This window comes from Tachypleus tridentatus, chromosome 13, assembly GCF_004210375.1.
Source record: "Tachypleus tridentatus isolate NWPU-2018 chromosome 13, ASM421037v1, whole genome shotgun sequence".
Lineage (NCBI taxonomy): Eukaryota > Metazoa > Arthropoda > Merostomata > Xiphosura > Limulidae > Tachypleus > Tachypleus tridentatus.
The window spans coordinates 56,550,658-56,567,094 of NC_134837.1; the positions used below are offsets into that span (position 1 = coordinate 56,550,658).

General features: G+C 32.8%; 1 protein-coding gene across 2 annotated transcripts in view; it reads left to right on the forward strand.

Moving 5' to 3' along the window:
- Nucleotides 1–16,089, forward strand: part of ais (DExD-box helicase 52) — a 39,326-nt gene extending 23,237 nt beyond the window's left edge. For both annotated transcript variants that reach the window (XM_076478775.1, XM_076478776.1), the window contains exons 10-14: nucleotides 30–303; nucleotides 3,070–3,145; nucleotides 10,790–10,861; nucleotides 15,470–15,562; nucleotides 15,820–16,089. In XM_076478775.1, the coding sequence (XP_076334890.1) occupies nucleotides 30–303; nucleotides 3,070–3,145; nucleotides 10,790–10,861; nucleotides 15,470–15,562; nucleotides 15,820–15,994 (690 nt within the window). In that variant the 3' untranslated portion in view covers nucleotides 15,995–16,089. The remainder of the gene's footprint in view (nucleotides 1–29; nucleotides 304–3,069; nucleotides 3,146–10,789; nucleotides 10,862–15,469; nucleotides 15,563–15,819) is intronic.
- The last annotated feature ends 348 nt before the right edge of the window (nucleotides 16,090–16,437 follow it).

The window sequence follows — 16,437 nt, forward strand, 5'->3', positions numbered from 1 at the left end:
ACATACTACTTTTACCTTATTTTCATTAGGGTATTGTACCACCTGTTCTTGTATTTGTACAAACCAAGGAAAGGGCCAAGGAGCTGTTCAGTGAACTCATATACGATGGAATTAATGTGGATGTGATACATGCAGATAGGTCTCAGCTTCAGAGAGATAATGTAGTAAAAAGTTTCAGAAGGGGAAAAATCTGGATTTTGATTTGTACAGAATTGATGGGTAGAGGAATTGATTTCAAGGGAGTAAATCTTGTTGTAAATTATGACTTTCCACCATCTGCCATTTCTTACATTCATAGGATAGGTAAGTGTATTTGAAAGGTTGTGTTATCACTTTATATTTTTTTTATGTGATAAATACACAGAGGTTCAATTTCTCTTTATAAAAATGATTTGTGTCTGCGTGCGAAGTATCATGGCACTACAGATGAGAACAGTGATGCCAAAGTGACATGTTTTGTACATTTAGATTTGGTTTATTTGACAGTGTAGTGCTGTAGCAGGTAAACTGGTAGCTAAAGAAAGATATTTATTTAACAAGATTGTTAACTGATTTAACTGTTGGGTATCACAATGATGTTAATATGTAACATAGCATATTTGCATATCAGTAATGAAAATTTACTTAACAGTTAAAACATTCATCAATATTAACATATGTCTTAGGAGCCAAGGGATTTCTTTACATTGCTATCTGTTGAACATAAGTATGTTTAATTCAGAAACTCCCAGTGTTGTTTTGGACATATCTTTTTGAGACAACTTTGAGACAAGTTTTCATTTGGTAACTCTTTCAACATATGCTCAGTCACAGGGATGACCATGTAACTATTTTGTACTTCTTGAAATTTTCATACTGTAATATTATAAATTAGTAAGTGTATCTTCATAAAATTTAGCAGATTATCAGTAAACATTACAAGACTTGTTAACAAAATATCATATCCTTTGTTGAATTTAAAAGACTTATTAAGTAATGTTTTTCTCTTTCCTTTTTTCTTTTCAAATGCTGACTATCCAACATACAGTGTAATTTTGATTTGTAGTTAAACATCACAGACATCTAATTTGAACAAATTCTTCACTTAAATTACCACAGGACACACAGAAATCAATATTTAGGTATGTTTTTATTATATTCTTTTAAATTAAGAATTTAAGGAATGTAAATTACTAAAATTAGAATTATAATCTGCAATCTTAATATCATACTCAGGGACATAAATTCATCAGATAATAGTCAAATAAAATTTTGAATGCAAGTCATCAAATTTAATGACATAGCCTTTAAGCTGTGATCCATGCTGATAGGTTAAATTATAAATTTGTGGTGAAATACAGCATCCTTAAGTTTCCATAATAGCTGGTATTAAGGTACACTTGCCAGGAGTAAATTCAGTACATACATCAATAAAACCATTCTCAACATCATCAATTAACCAACTGGTAACCTTTTATGTTTTTTCAATCTCCTTTTTATGTTTAACTTTCAATTAAAATACAAATGATTCTACTTGCAATTCCATAGGGAAAGTTGAAGCACCACAATAGTCAGCAGTAGGATGTGTAGTCAGGAATGTTGTACTTGGGTTGTTGCATAATATCTACCAAAGTGGTTCTAAACATTTGGAGATTTCATTGTTCTTGTGCTTGGCTGTTATGCTCATAATGTGTTTACTTCAGTCACCTTACCACTTCATATCACTTTTTTTATAGCTTTAATGGTAAAAGAGTGCATAAAATGCCTTCTTTTTGGCTGATAAATATGTCCAAAAAATGTCAAATTAAGGAAAACTGAATTAGATATGTTTTTTGCAACATAAATGTTCCCCACTGGCTTGCGAGGAGCCTGTTAAAAATTTTGAACCAGAGAATAGTTTAGAACATGATGTTAAAATTTTTGATAATCTTGCTGTAGTTAAATATACAACCAAAAGCTGAAAACTTCTGAATTTTTAATTTTGTATCATCTGTAGAAAACTGTAAAGCATTTAATTTTGTTTTATTTCATTATTACTGTCATGACTTACGTTGTCTCCAAATAAACTCTGTAGCTTTTATATGGAGTATAAACACAGCTGTGGGTTTACTGGATAAATTAGTGGAGAATCTTGACAAATGATTTTGAATTTGTAGTTTAAAAATTGAAACTTGTTCCAGCTAAAAACCAATGAAAGACAATATCCTTGGTTTCAAAATTATTCAAACTTGCTGATACTTTACAATGGAATTTCTCTACCTTTATTAGTTTTAAAATATTAGTCTAATAAAATCACACTTGAAAAGAGAAACTATGTTTTTAGGAATTATTTGCAGTTAATTAAAGATCTTGGTATTTTTTCATGCTTTTTTGATTCTGGATTATATTATTTCATTTTGAAAGCTATGCAAATATTACAACAAGGAGAAGGCTAGAGTACTTAGGCTTGATAAGAATGTAGACTTATAGTGTTGTGCAATAACTTTTTAAGTAATCTTATGCCATTATCAACCATGTAAGGTTTATTTGTGTTTTAATGGGTTACATAATTGCATCAGTATGCCAAACATAACTTATAAATAAATATCAAACAAGTTGTATGTATAAAGTATAATTGTGATCAATGATAAATCCCAGTAGAGCTTCTCTCTTTCTTATTTTGTGTTATTGTTTTACTTTTACAATGTATGGGCAAGTGATCTCGTAAATTTTGTATAGATTGACTACAGTAAAACAAATAGCAACTGTCAAGAAACCCACTTGAATTAAAAATATATTCTAAATATGGCTGGTATGAGTATTAGAAACTTTAATTAAAATAAAGTAGAGAACAACATTTCAACCTTCTCAGGTCATCTTCAGGTTTAAAAAAATAGTTTGAAACTGACTGTTATTTGGCACATGTTTTAAACTTTCAGTATTATTCCATGTATGGAAAAGTTTGAAAAAAAATAAAATTTTAAGGTTTTGGTTTTATCAGATATATGGTATTAGTCAAACTTTAATTTTAAGATAATATCGGTTTCTTTTTAGTTATTAGTGTATAAATTAATAATGTAATGCACTGATTCACTCATGCTTATTTTTTAGGGCGAACAGGCAGAGCTGGGAGACCAGGACAAGCAGTAACCTTCTTCACAGAAGATGATGGAGTAAACCTTCGAAGGTAACAGCAGTAGTCCAAGAGAAAAAAATTACCTATGTGCTCTAAAAGTAGACTTAACAGTCCCTGAAAATACTTTAATTTTATTGTTAATTTCTAATATGATCTTATATTTCCTGATAGAAAGGTATTTTAATCTTCTTTTTGCCCATTAAGCATTGCTTGAAAATTTTCATACTCAGTGCATCAGGCTATATATCCCATCAATACCCCATCATGCCACTTTTGATCATGTATATATCATGTGACTACTCTACACCAACACTATTGTGCCATCTATATTGGTGTAGTTAACTCTCTCTGCTATTCCTGCTCAATCCTTACTTTTTAAATTGCATTGTTTAAATGTGTTTTTTACATGTGATTACAGTTGCTGATTGTGCTTCATTGTTGTTTCTAATAATGTAACAGTTTTACTTTTCCATGTTTAAATTTTGTGTTTGAATTTGTTACTTGTTCTCAAATTCTAAGTGAACTTATTATGAAGTTGAAGTTCAATGTGTCAAAACTGAAATTCCTTTGACAGTCATCAGCACAAATTGTACAACTTTCCAGGACTGGTGTGATTTTATCTGCAGAGGAAGTAGCTAGAGCTATATGTCCAGCTAGCAATTTCTATTCCTTTTCAATCTGAGTATGTTTTTGAAGAAGACCTAAGAAGGTTGAAACGTCGTTCTGTACAATATTTTAATTAAAGTTTTAAAACTCAAACCAGCCATCTTGAGAATACATTTCTAAATTTGGATGGATGTGTTTAGTCAAGATAGGAGAGATTTTCACAGCTATGCTTATCCTCCTGTTCAACTTCTCTCCACAGTTCTATCCCTAATTTAAATCACTCCATATGTTTTGTTGAACTTATGGATCTGTATTTTGTGGTGTAACCATACTTTCTTCTGTTTCTACCTTTACTTGTCCAGTCTTCTCTACTCTTTATCTCTGTATTGGTCTTTACCCCATTGACCTTGATCAGACATTGTTCATCCAGACATCACCACACTCCCTCTTTGTGCATTATTTTTGTTAGGTCTATTGCTTTAGCCTGGGGACTAACCCTGTCCTGTGTGTTGCATATTTTCATTCCTGATCCATCAGACCTTCTTCCATGTCTATTTACCACAATGTAGCTTCTTTCTTTCCCACTGTTCCATTCTTTGTCTTTTCCAGTTCTTCACCTGGTTGTTTGACCAAGGCTTATCCCCATTGACCATGTCTAGCTATTGGGCAGTCTTGTTGAACACCCTCCACTTCTTCAAGTTTAGTAAGGATTTGTCTTCCCCTGTCATTTCTCTCCTTGTCTGTCCCTTTCAAGTCATATATGTTCTCCACATTCCTTTGATTTGTCTGATCAGGATCTCAATGTGCCTTTTTAGTTATGCCTTTTTCCCACCCTCCCTTTGAACCTTTGTTTATGTGTTATTGTACCATCTCTCCCTCAATACCTATTTCTTTCTCCTTCTTGCATAAAGATGTCATCAATCAGATATGAATGCCATTAACACTAGCTGCATCCTCTATTGCTTGGCTTCCACAAGCCAATTATGGTTGGCAGTAAGGGCAGGTCAGTTCAGAGGAAAGGAGAGGTTTCATTAATAGCTAACATTGTTTCCTCTTCTCTTGCTTCTCTTCAAAATGTTGTCTTCTTGATGACTCAAAGAATTCTGCTCCCTGATGGATAAGGGAACTCCAGGTGGTTCAGTCATGAGCAAGAGTTTCCCAGTTGTTAACATCAGTGTTGCAGCTCTTGAGTGTTGTCTTCAGGCCATCGTTTTCCATTTTTCAGTTGACCATACAGAAGTTGTTTTGAGGAGTCGGCTGTCATCCATTTGGAGCATGTGGCCTTTCCATCGGAGGTGGCGCTTGATGATGGTGGCTTCAATGCTGCTGATCTTGGCTTCTTTCAGGATGCTGAGGTTGGATCTGTATTCCTCCCATTTGATCTTCAAGATACTCCAGGTGCACCTTTGGTGGAAGCATTCCAGCTGGTTCAGGTGTCAACGATACGTGACCCATGTTTCAGACCTGTACAGGAGGGTGGAGATAACAACTGCCTTGTATACAAGCATCTTAGTGATTGTGATAATGTCTTGATTCTGGAAAACTCATGTTTGGAGACATCCAAAGGCGGCTCCTGCACGTTTCAGATGATACTGGGTTTCTCAGCCAATGATTGAGGAGGATGAGAGATGGTTACCATTCCTCTTGTGTAATTCTCTATCCTGAGATTTATGCTACTTGTGAAGGTGATTTGGTTTTCACACTCATTTCATTACCATCCATCTCCCACATGTATTCCCATTCTGACCCTTAAGGTGTTATGTGGCATGCACTGTCTTTTGTCATAGTTCATTTTCCTGACTTTTTATTCCTTGAAACCCTTCCATTTTCCATGATCTAACCCTTGTCATGATAACTGGTTGAGTTTATCAACTCTTTAAACATGTGTATTAGGACTTAACCATGGAAGATCACCATCTCCACATCATTTCTTCTTATCAAATTTGTCATATTACCATGTCTTTAGCTGTTTGCATTTGCCATCCTTTGAAGAAAGGCATTCAAGCTGGAATGTGGACTACTCCCAATACCTTCATTGCTCATATTCTGCATGATCTGACTGTATTCTCTTCAGGTAGATATGACTTCCCTCCCATGGAAATTCTACACTTTTGACTGGGGTAGGTCTTATTACATCCTTTTGTTTTTTTATCTTTCAGCAACACTCATTTTTATCATTGGTAATGGTGGTAGGTGTTTCCTTATCAGGTATACTTTGCCTTAAACCAACACTGTTTACTGATTGTACTATAATTCTCACTGGTATGCACATATCTGTATGTGCATGTGTTTCTAGATACCAGCAAATTTCACTCAGCAGTAGACCATCTTGCATGGACTTAATGAGTAAAGCAGAATGGGATTTCTGCTCATTCCTGCTTATTTTTTGACTGAATAAATTAGGGTTAGTCTGCAGTATGGAATTGTGGACTCCCATTGTATTTTTTTTCTGGTGTAATGTTCCTCCAGACCCCAGACTGCATATTCTCTCCCCTTTATTGTCTTCCATTGGAGCACGGGAGTCCTTACCACTTCATAGTTCCCAGTCACTCAGGTGGTGGATCATGATGTGTTTAGAAATTCAGTTTACCTTACATTCTCAAGATTATACTCTCACTGAAAAGAGGGCAAAGTTCATTTCCTCTGGATGTCTTTTCTAAGGTGGACAGCTGTCAGTTGGAGCAGATCCAACCTGTGCAGAATCCACTTTATAATTCTGCCAGGATCAAGATGGTGCTACCATATTCGTACAGTTATTGGCAGTAGCAATCCTTCTTCCTATCAATTCTTGTTGGAGAAGGTGCTTTCTCTGCTCCTACAATTTAGTTTTGGGATCTTCATGTGCCTCATAATACTGGCAAGAGGACTTTTATACATTATTCCCATTGTTGAGCAAATGTTCCATGTTGCCTTTGTAAATTTGAACGAAGGATGCCTCTTTCCTGCATTTATGGCCGAGTGAATGATTTCTACTTGTAAAACTAGTTACAGATATTACCCCATTTGTACAGTTGAGTTGAGGCAGTGTCACAACCCCACAACGCCAGGTTTGGTTTGTCGCACTTTTTGCTTTTATGGTGGTTTTGGGAGTTTGTCTGGTTTTGTCTGAAAGCTAACTTCATCTTTGTAACTCTGTTTGCCTGATGTACGATGTTATATTTACTTGTGGTTCGGGATAATGAGTCTATGTAAAATATTCCACATGCACTAGTCACTGTTTATGCTACAATACATTTGTTTTTATCTTTTTTTGATCCTCAGCCTTCTAAAGTTGAGGAAGGGTTATGGAACCTCGTCTGTCCAGTTGAAGTTGTGTATTTATATAGCTAACTTGGTTTATATTTTACTATAGAATGCATTTCTCAGAACAAATTGCACTTGTCTACATCATTTTTATACCCATATCAAATTTATTTTCCTATGCAGTACTCCACAAGTGTGCTTCATTTTCATCTTGGAGCACACCAGTTCACACTGGGTTATCATTTTCTGCTTAATTTCAATGTTGTGTGTCTAAACTGACCCATCCACCTTTGCAATGTGGGTTTCTAGTTTTGTGTGAGAGGAGGTAAGACTGTATCTGAAGTTAACATTTTTCTCACACTGAAAATGCATTTTTGATAAGTACATGCCTTTCTCAAACACTTCCAACCCTTCCTCTCCATTGATGGTGTTCTTTCATAGCCTGTCAATTCTTAAAAGTAAGGATTGAGTAGGAATAGCAGTGTAAGCTAGCTGCTCCAATATAGATAGAACAATAGTACTGGTGGAGGGTAGTCGCATCATATGTACATGACCAGAAGTGGCATAAAATTGATGGTGTGTATAGCCTGATTGCACTGAGCATGAAAATCTTTTAGCAATGCTTAAATAACAGAAAGAAGACTAAGGTAGCTTCGTATGAAAGGAGAGAAGTACCTACTGGAAGTACATTTTCTGTTTAAGAAAAATGTTAACCCTTTGTAAATTACAAGTTCCAGAGAGAAATGAATGATACGTTTGGTAAAAACTGTCTTGCAAAAGTCCCTAAAATTACACTAGCATATACAACAATTACACAAGCTTTACAAAAAAAAGTTTCTGAACAAAAAACTCAGCTAATGTGCATTTTGAGTTTGTATTATATACATGTAAATTGTGTCAGTGTAGATCAGCATTTTAGGGTACCTCTGGTAATAAGCTGCCTCAGCTTTATTTTTTAACTAGGGTGCTCTTAGCATTTCTTTATCAGAATTAACGAGATTAAGTTGCATATTAATTGTGTATTAAAGCCAGTTCAGGCCATCAACATAGGGATTCACCCATGAGAATCTAATGTTAGTGTTTTCTTTTTGCACTTGATTACTTTGGCTTCTCTTTGTCTCATACATAAGAGAGTATTTTGAATACTTTTCAGTGTTAAGGAATTGATTTCTGTTTGAGTTCATTGTATTAAGCTAACAGAAAAAGTATGTTGGTTTTTCTTAATACGTATGTTTGTACACTGGATCTTTGACTTCAGATTTTTGCTCACAATGCAATGCTTAACAGAGGATGTTATCTTCTTTTGTTTGAAAAATTTTATGAATTTGAAAAAGTTTCTTGCAAAGTATTCAAAATTTCTTCCTAATTATAAGAAACTGTATGCCAGTAAGAAAACTGTTCAACAAGAAAATGGAACAGTTTTCAAAAACAGTGCAGAAATTGCCTAAGAAAGTAATAATTTAAAAAGGATATATTCTATCTAAGCATTAGTGAGACAAAATTTGGAGAAAACAACTTTCATCAGCATGTTTAGATACTTTGGAGATGTCAGGTTAAATGACATTGAGGGATATGGTGACACATGCAAAGATCTTATGACTTCTTCAGATATCTCTAGTTATGCTGGAGAGATAACATGAACAAGAAATGATCAGAAAAAGGTAAATAGGTTCAAAATTTGTACACTGAAGTATTTTGTGAAACTATTCAGTGATCTAGAAATACAAATATTCTTAGAAAGTAAGTATTTGAATTAATGTCTTTAACAATGTAGTGTAGAGCCAAACTAAAGGTGATGTGTTTAACAGTGTAGTGTAGAGCCAAACTAAAGGTGATGTGTTTAACAATGTAGTGTAGAGCCAAACTAAAGGTGATGTGTTTAACAATGTAGTGTAGAGCCAAACTAAAGGTGATGTGTTTAACAATGTAGTGTAGAGCCAAACTAAAGGTGATGTCTTTAACAATGTAGTGTAGAGCCAAACTAAAGGTGATGTGTTTAACAATGTAGTGTAGAGCCAAACTAAAGGTGATGTGTTTAACAATGTAGTGTAGAGCCAAACTAAAGGTGATGTCTTTAACAATGTAGTGTAGAGCCAAACTAAAGGTGATGTCTTTAACAATGTAGTGTAGAGCCAAACTAAAGGTGATGTCTTTAACAATGTAGTGTAGAGCCAAACTAAAGGTGATGTGTTTAACAGTGTAGTGTAGAGCCAAACTAAAGGTGATGTGTTTAACAATGTAGTGTAGAGCCAAACTAAAGGTGATGTCTTTAACAATGTAGTGTAGAGCCAAACTAAAGGAGAGAGAACCAAATTCCACAAGTCTCGGTGATCTGAATTTAAGTACAAGGATATTTTGGTAAAATAAATATAAGTAATACAATAGAAAGACAGCCTGACAGTTTGGTGTGTGCTTTGGAATTAATTGTATCAAAATTATCTCTTGATTTGAAGAGGTGAAATATTTTGATCACGTTTGTAGTTAAATTAGTGATATTAAAGATGAAAGAACAAGGAGTAGATGTAATAGCCTGTTACTCAGTCAAAAACACTAAAGGTGATCTGAAGTTTATAAAAGATTACAGAATGTGCCAGATACGTATATTGAGCAGTCACTTGACCCAGTTGAATGTGAATTCAGTGTGTAAGTGAATCAAAGTCACTGGAGTTTATTTATGATTGTGTATTAAAGTTGATTCTAGATAGTCTGTATACCCACACTGTTTGGATTGTCATTAATACATCACCTGAGAGAGATGGCTCAGGGTACATTTTAATAAAACAGATCATAAGAAGGTTCAAACTCTTGCTCAGGATGTTGCAACTCAAGTCACAAAAATACCACCACCAAACAGGTAGTTTTTCACTTAACATTTCAAAGGATACCAAAAGTAAGAGGGCCTAGCATTCTCAAAGAAACTTGGTAATTATGCATTTTACAGTGTGAATCAGATGTGAATGGCTACAGTGGCATAAATCTACGAGGAACCAAGAAGATAAAGATGGTTCTTTACCCTATCCAACTTTTTTACTGGGTAAAAATATACACTGTGCAATCGATAACCTAGATTTTCACTAGTACACAGAGTACATGGTTTTATGATCTATATAGTACATTAGCAATGTTAATAATATTTCCCTTACTTAGGAAAAATGTACATGTACACACTAAGATATAAAAATACAAGTTTTTCCTGTTGTATTTATTGAAACTAATATTTAAGTATATATTAAATAAAGAAAAAAAAAGAACTTGTTGGAGTTGTCAGTGCTGGACCTTAAAATGACACATGGGTGAACACCATGTTTGTGGTCAGCTACACTGTTGTGAATTTCTTTACACAATTACAGATAAACAGTAACAGCAGTGGTCTTTCTAGGTACAGTAATAACTGTTAAACTAGACTTGCCTTACATGACTCCTTGACTGCAGTTCATTCTTATAATTTACTTGAAAGGCTTAAAGATAAAGAAAAGAATTTGGAGACTATCTTCCAGAAAAAAATATAAACATATTACTATTTAAAAGACTTTTTGGACAGTGACTTCTGGTGGGTGAAAGGTGTATCACTGACTGAATTCTTTGATTTGTTGCCCATACTAAAAAAAAGAGAAAAGTTGTAAATCAAATAATTTGAAATTATAAGTCATATTTAACTACTGTTTGGCATAAATTTTGTTTTTGTTTTGCTTGAAATTTTCATCAGCTGAGTCTTGTCTAAAAAATTAAAAATTTATAGACAAAATATAAATCCTATAAAATGCATGTTAATAAAGTTATCTATGTATGAATTTTAAAGTGTATTAAGAATGTGTACAAAAATTATATTATTTTTCTTTATTGCAGTATAGCTCAGATCATGAAAAATTCTGGTTGCCATGTCCCTGATTACATGCTGAAAATGAAAAAACCTTCAAAGTAAGTGTTTGTGATGTTTTTATCACACCTTTGAAAGCTGATCACATGAAGACACTAGCATTTGAAGTAATTTCATCACATTGTTTCAGAATTGTTCTCTAGTGAGTCAGTAGTAAGTTTAGAGATAACAGTAAAATCTGGGGTGTGATTCCTCATGGGAAAGAGTTTACAAAACCCATTGTGCAGAAAAAAGAAGATAAGATTTAAAAATTTGACAGTGTGTAAAAAAATTAGGGTTCAACATACATATATAAACATTTTAAAGTTTATTTTAAAGAATTCTATTTATATTAAAACTTGTGTTCCCAGTGCATTGTCTTAGAGAGGGGCAGAATGCGTTATATTAAAATGATATTGAATAAACAAATCAGCAAGTCATGTAATAATAGCTGTTATTATAAAGTTGTGGTTGAATGGTATGTTTTAGAACTACATTTTGCCAACGTTTGGTGTTTCTTTAGGTAATGTGTTTTCAATGAAAATTGATACAGAATATTCATACACTTAGCTTGGAATGTGTCTATACTGGGGATTTAGACTTTCAGAGATATCTTTTGAACTTAGTGATACTGGAAATCAAAGGAATATCCATCAATATGTGGCACCATAAATTATCTAGAAAGAGACCTACAACCGGTTACTCAGCTGTGGTAAGCAAAGCGTGGTGTATTCTTAGAAGAGAAAATTCAAAAGCTATTGATGCTCCCCAGGCAATAATACACAACATAATAAAGATCTTTTAGAAACTTAACATAAATCTCAAGTATGCAAGTTGTTTCTATAACACATCCAAGAAAGAAAACCGAAGTTTAAAAAACTGGGTGAACGGTACTTGTCCATGGTAATAGTTGGGATCCCTCAACAAAGCGCATGTGTACCATTATAAATGTAACAAGTCTCATGTCATTTTCTACCAGACAGTGGGTGTAAAAGATTTTCAAATGTGGTACATTGCATGTTACTAAACCTTTTTGATGAGATTCATTATCAAGACTGGATATTGTTTTAGGGCCAAATAGAGAATGGAAAGAAAGGTTGAAATGAATCTGCCTACTGTCAGAAATATTGGCTCTCTACTAAGCTCAGCAGTATATGGGTTCATATAAGATAAGATTTCAGTAATACTTCATGTTCATTACTTGCATATCTCAAGCAGTTGCAGAATAAAATGGTTATTCATGCTATTCCATTCCTGAAGGTATTGGTCATGTTGTCAGATTATGCACTCATAATCCTATGTGATTGAACTGTTTATTCATTGCCAACATTTAAGCACAAATTTGCTAACATTTATGAAATTCTCCTAACTAAAGAGCATTTCGTACTGCATAATATTAGTGTAAGTAATGATGCTTGATATGGCTGTAGTGAGTTTGTGAAGGTGATGACAAGAAACTGTTGTTCTGGTTTCCATGGTGTTACTATAAAGAATGTTAACATTGTTTTAGAGGAAACCTACCATTACATATTTTGTAATGAATCTGATTGGTTCTATAAAGTATAGGTATATTCTAAATGATAGGGTTGAGATCCTAAACATGGTGTTGGTTATTATCAAGTTATCACATGTTCTTACTTGCTAAGGCCCAGCATGGCCAGGTGGGTTAAGGCATTTGACTCATCTGAGGGTTGCGGGTTCGATTCCCCATCGAGCCAAACATGCTCACCCTTTCAGCCATGGGGCCATTATTATGCAACAGTCAATCCCACTATTTGTTGGTAAAAGAGTAGTCCAAGAGTTGGCAGTGGGTAGTGATGACCAGCTGCCTTCCCTCTAATCTTACATTGCTGAAATAGTGATGGCTAGAGCAGAGAGCCCTCATGTAGCTCTGCACAAAATTCACAAACAAACATTCTTGCTGTGGTTTGTTTATCTATGTTGATCAAAAGTCATGATATCTAATCAAAAACATCATAGGTGTCAAAAATTAGTAAGACCAAAAAAGATTGAGCATGCAACTTAAAAGAATCAACTCAAAATTGGTGGCCAAACTTATAGCTATACTTACTTGATAAGAATTTCACAGCAAATATTTATTCATTCATTACTAAATTTGGCCTCATATTTTGTTTTGCCCACCATCATGCCCCCAACCTTCGAAAACTACTTACGAGGGTGTTTTGTTTTTTCAGTGATATTGTGAGGTAGGGTGGGTAAGTCATCTTTTTGATCTTCTTTCATAAAATTTTGACAATTAAAAAAAAGAAAAATAATTGATTTGCACTATAAAATCTTAATTGAAAACTGTCAAACTACAGAATTTAGTAATGGGAATTAAGAACCAAACATTGATTGCATTAAATCAGAGTGCACCTTAATAAATTACATTGAAGATCATCAGTCACTTATTGTAAACAATAAGAATTAAATGTGTAAGTGTGAACTATAATGTGTTGGGCCTTAATTTTTTTCTCACTGAGATAATCCTTTTCATTCAGATAGGGATTAGAGGGAATGTCATCTTGTTTTGTAACTTACGTTCAAAATTTTCTTTTAGTAAAAGTATGTAAAATTTTGCATAAAAGTGTAGTTTATAATTCAAATTTTAATAGTATATGTTACTTAATTTTCTAATTCAAAAGTAAATATTGATTTTTATGTGTCATAGAACATTTTCCTCTTCCTTTCTAAAGATTGCATTTCATGATGCCCACAGTACATTGTCTATAACTTTTACTGAATTACAAACTCAACCTACCAATATTAACAAGCTAGAATATCAAATAATAACTTCCTACATTTTCTATTTGCTGAGGCATTATATTTAGCAAATCTTTTGAAAATACTTGTTTATCTATGCCTACTTCTCACAGTTCATGTTTATAACTAATTAAAAGCACTCATTTTGAAATAATAAATAATCTTGTTGGTATGCATAAACCATTTATGTTCAGAAAACTATTATAATCATAGGAAAGTTTAAAGTGTGATATTCAAGAGATATTTGGATCAGAAATTAATTTTATTCTAAATTATAGACCCATATGCAGCTTAGTTAGGAAACCTGATAAATGACACAGGATGTTTGGGGTTACCAGGCTGGTAATTTATAACATTTTTTGGTATTCCAAGTGCATGTATAAAATATAGAAAAATATTTTCCACCTTGTATAGTACTTACTACTGGGGTGAAATTTGAGGCCCAGCAAGTATGGTACACGAGTATAAAAAACTTCATATCATAAGTTGTATATATTGTTGTTGTTTTTTTATTTACTGGTCTAAGAAAAATACTTGAAATTTTGTAATTTATTTAGACATAGTAATTACATATATATATATATGCATGTGTGTGATATATCGTAACTTAAATGTTATTGGTAATATGCTGGTATGCTAATACTAAGATGATTAATAGATTTGTGCTTTGTAAGCCAGTTGTATGCTATTTGATATGGTAACTTGTGTGGCAGGATTATTATTTATACAACAAAACAAAAATATTAATATAAATATATTTATGCTGTTAGAATAAGTAATCAATAGCACTTTGCATGTTGTGGACAGTCAACATTTTGAAACCAAATATAAGCAAATCTTTAGTTAAAATACTTACCTGAAAATTGTGATTTTTTGTGTACAAAAGTCCTCTAATGTTTACTGGTAGTCAGTGGAATTTCATGAATAAACATTATCAGAAGTTCTAATATGACTAATCTTAGGTTTACTTTAGTAATTGTGTTGTACCTACCCACAGTCAAAAAGTTAATTGTTCAAACAAAAAGTTATGTAGCCTTCACATATGAATTTTAGAACAAAAAAAACAACAAAAAACAAAACAATGCACTAGACTGGATTGTCCAGAAATTACTATAAATCAACTGGCTTTTTAAATAAACTATAAATATAAAAAAAATTGTATAACTGCTTGAGACTGAAGAACTTACATCATACAAAACAATAAGTGGGAAACTGTTTACATTTGGTCAATAGAAATTACCAAATAACACCCTTATAAAGGAAAAGAAAACTTGGTTAACTGATTAAAAATAGGCTATCAACTAAGAGCACATGGTTTTCATATATTTTTTGAAGGCTAAGATAGATTGGTGGTGCTTCACTTGTGGGTTGATATTACTTATACATGTCTCAGCAGATTGAAAAGATATGAGGTTCTAATATATACTTATAATTATCTGCTTGTGTTTCTATTGATTGAACAATCTAAAAACCAAGTAAGGGAGGAGAGAAAAGTTAAAAATGAGATTCAAAGGAGATGTTATATAGCACTGAGAAGTGAGGAATGGGAGTTTCTTTCCTTTTAAAATTAAAACTTTAATATAAATTTTGAATTATAAGTTACCCTACATATTAGGGTCAAAGTATGCATGCACGCATTGATAATAAAGTTAATTAGGTTTTGAATGTAAGCCAGCAAAACATCATGATGTGCATTTTGACTGAGCTGTGCACAAAGTTAATGTAGTGTTGTATGTTCATGGTTCTATACTAGTGTTTCCAAAATGTTTGTGTCTTATGCTCAAATGCTACCTGTAATAATTTCAGGATGTATTGAAAAATTATAGCATTGATCTTTCAAAATAGTGTAATGTCTACTGGCATATAAATTGCATTGTGTAAACAAGGATAAGTGTTTTTTTTAATAGGGAAACCAAACGAAAGTTGGTTCAAAAGGCTCCTCATAGAAAGAGTATAACCACAGTTCCCCTCTGTGACCTTCAAAAACAGAAAAAAAGAGAGTAAGTCAGAGAAAATTTAAAGTGTTAAGATTATAGGTATGATGTCAAAGTTTAACAATTCATGTAGTAGTGATTTTCATAATTAGTAGTAATAATGAAACTTTTTTAAAATTTAGTTTTCGGTAAACAATTTTTTTTTTAACATTTCACTTTGAACTTAAAGGAATTGTTAATAATGTGTCAAGTTTTTATAAAAAGTTTCTAAAAATTTTAAATGATAGACAATCTGTTTCTGAATTAAAATAATTTTGTTGCAGGAAAATCATCAAACGTTACAAACAGATGAAAAAAGTTAAAATCAGTCGAACACAGAACAATGAACTGATTGAAGTGCAAGAGAATGATGGCCACAAAGCATCTAAGAATTACACAAAAAATTCTCGAAAGCCCAGTTCACATAGAAATAAGCTTAAAAATTCAGGGGTAAAGTAGAGATAAAAATCTGTTGCAAAAATAAAAATTTGTTCTAGAGTCATATGTTTTGACCTGTTTATATATTTAAAAATAAATTTCTTATGATGAATAAATACCTGTCAATTTCTTTTTTTTTCCAAGATTTTTGGCAATTTCAATCATTGTAAATTATGTATATGCATAACCTACAGTTGTAACATATTGATTCTTCACACAGTTCATGTTGCACAAACTTACTTACTTGGACATTTAAGTTTTTTTTATGGTGTTGCTAGAAATATAAATTTGTAGTGAATGATTTTAAATATTTTCAGAAAGTAATATATTATGATCATATATTATCATCATTGAACAATGTTACAACCAACATATTTCAGTTGGACCTGTTAGTAGTAATAAACCCTTTTCACAAAATATTTTGATTCAAGTGTCCCACATACCAAAATTAACTGATTAGTTTT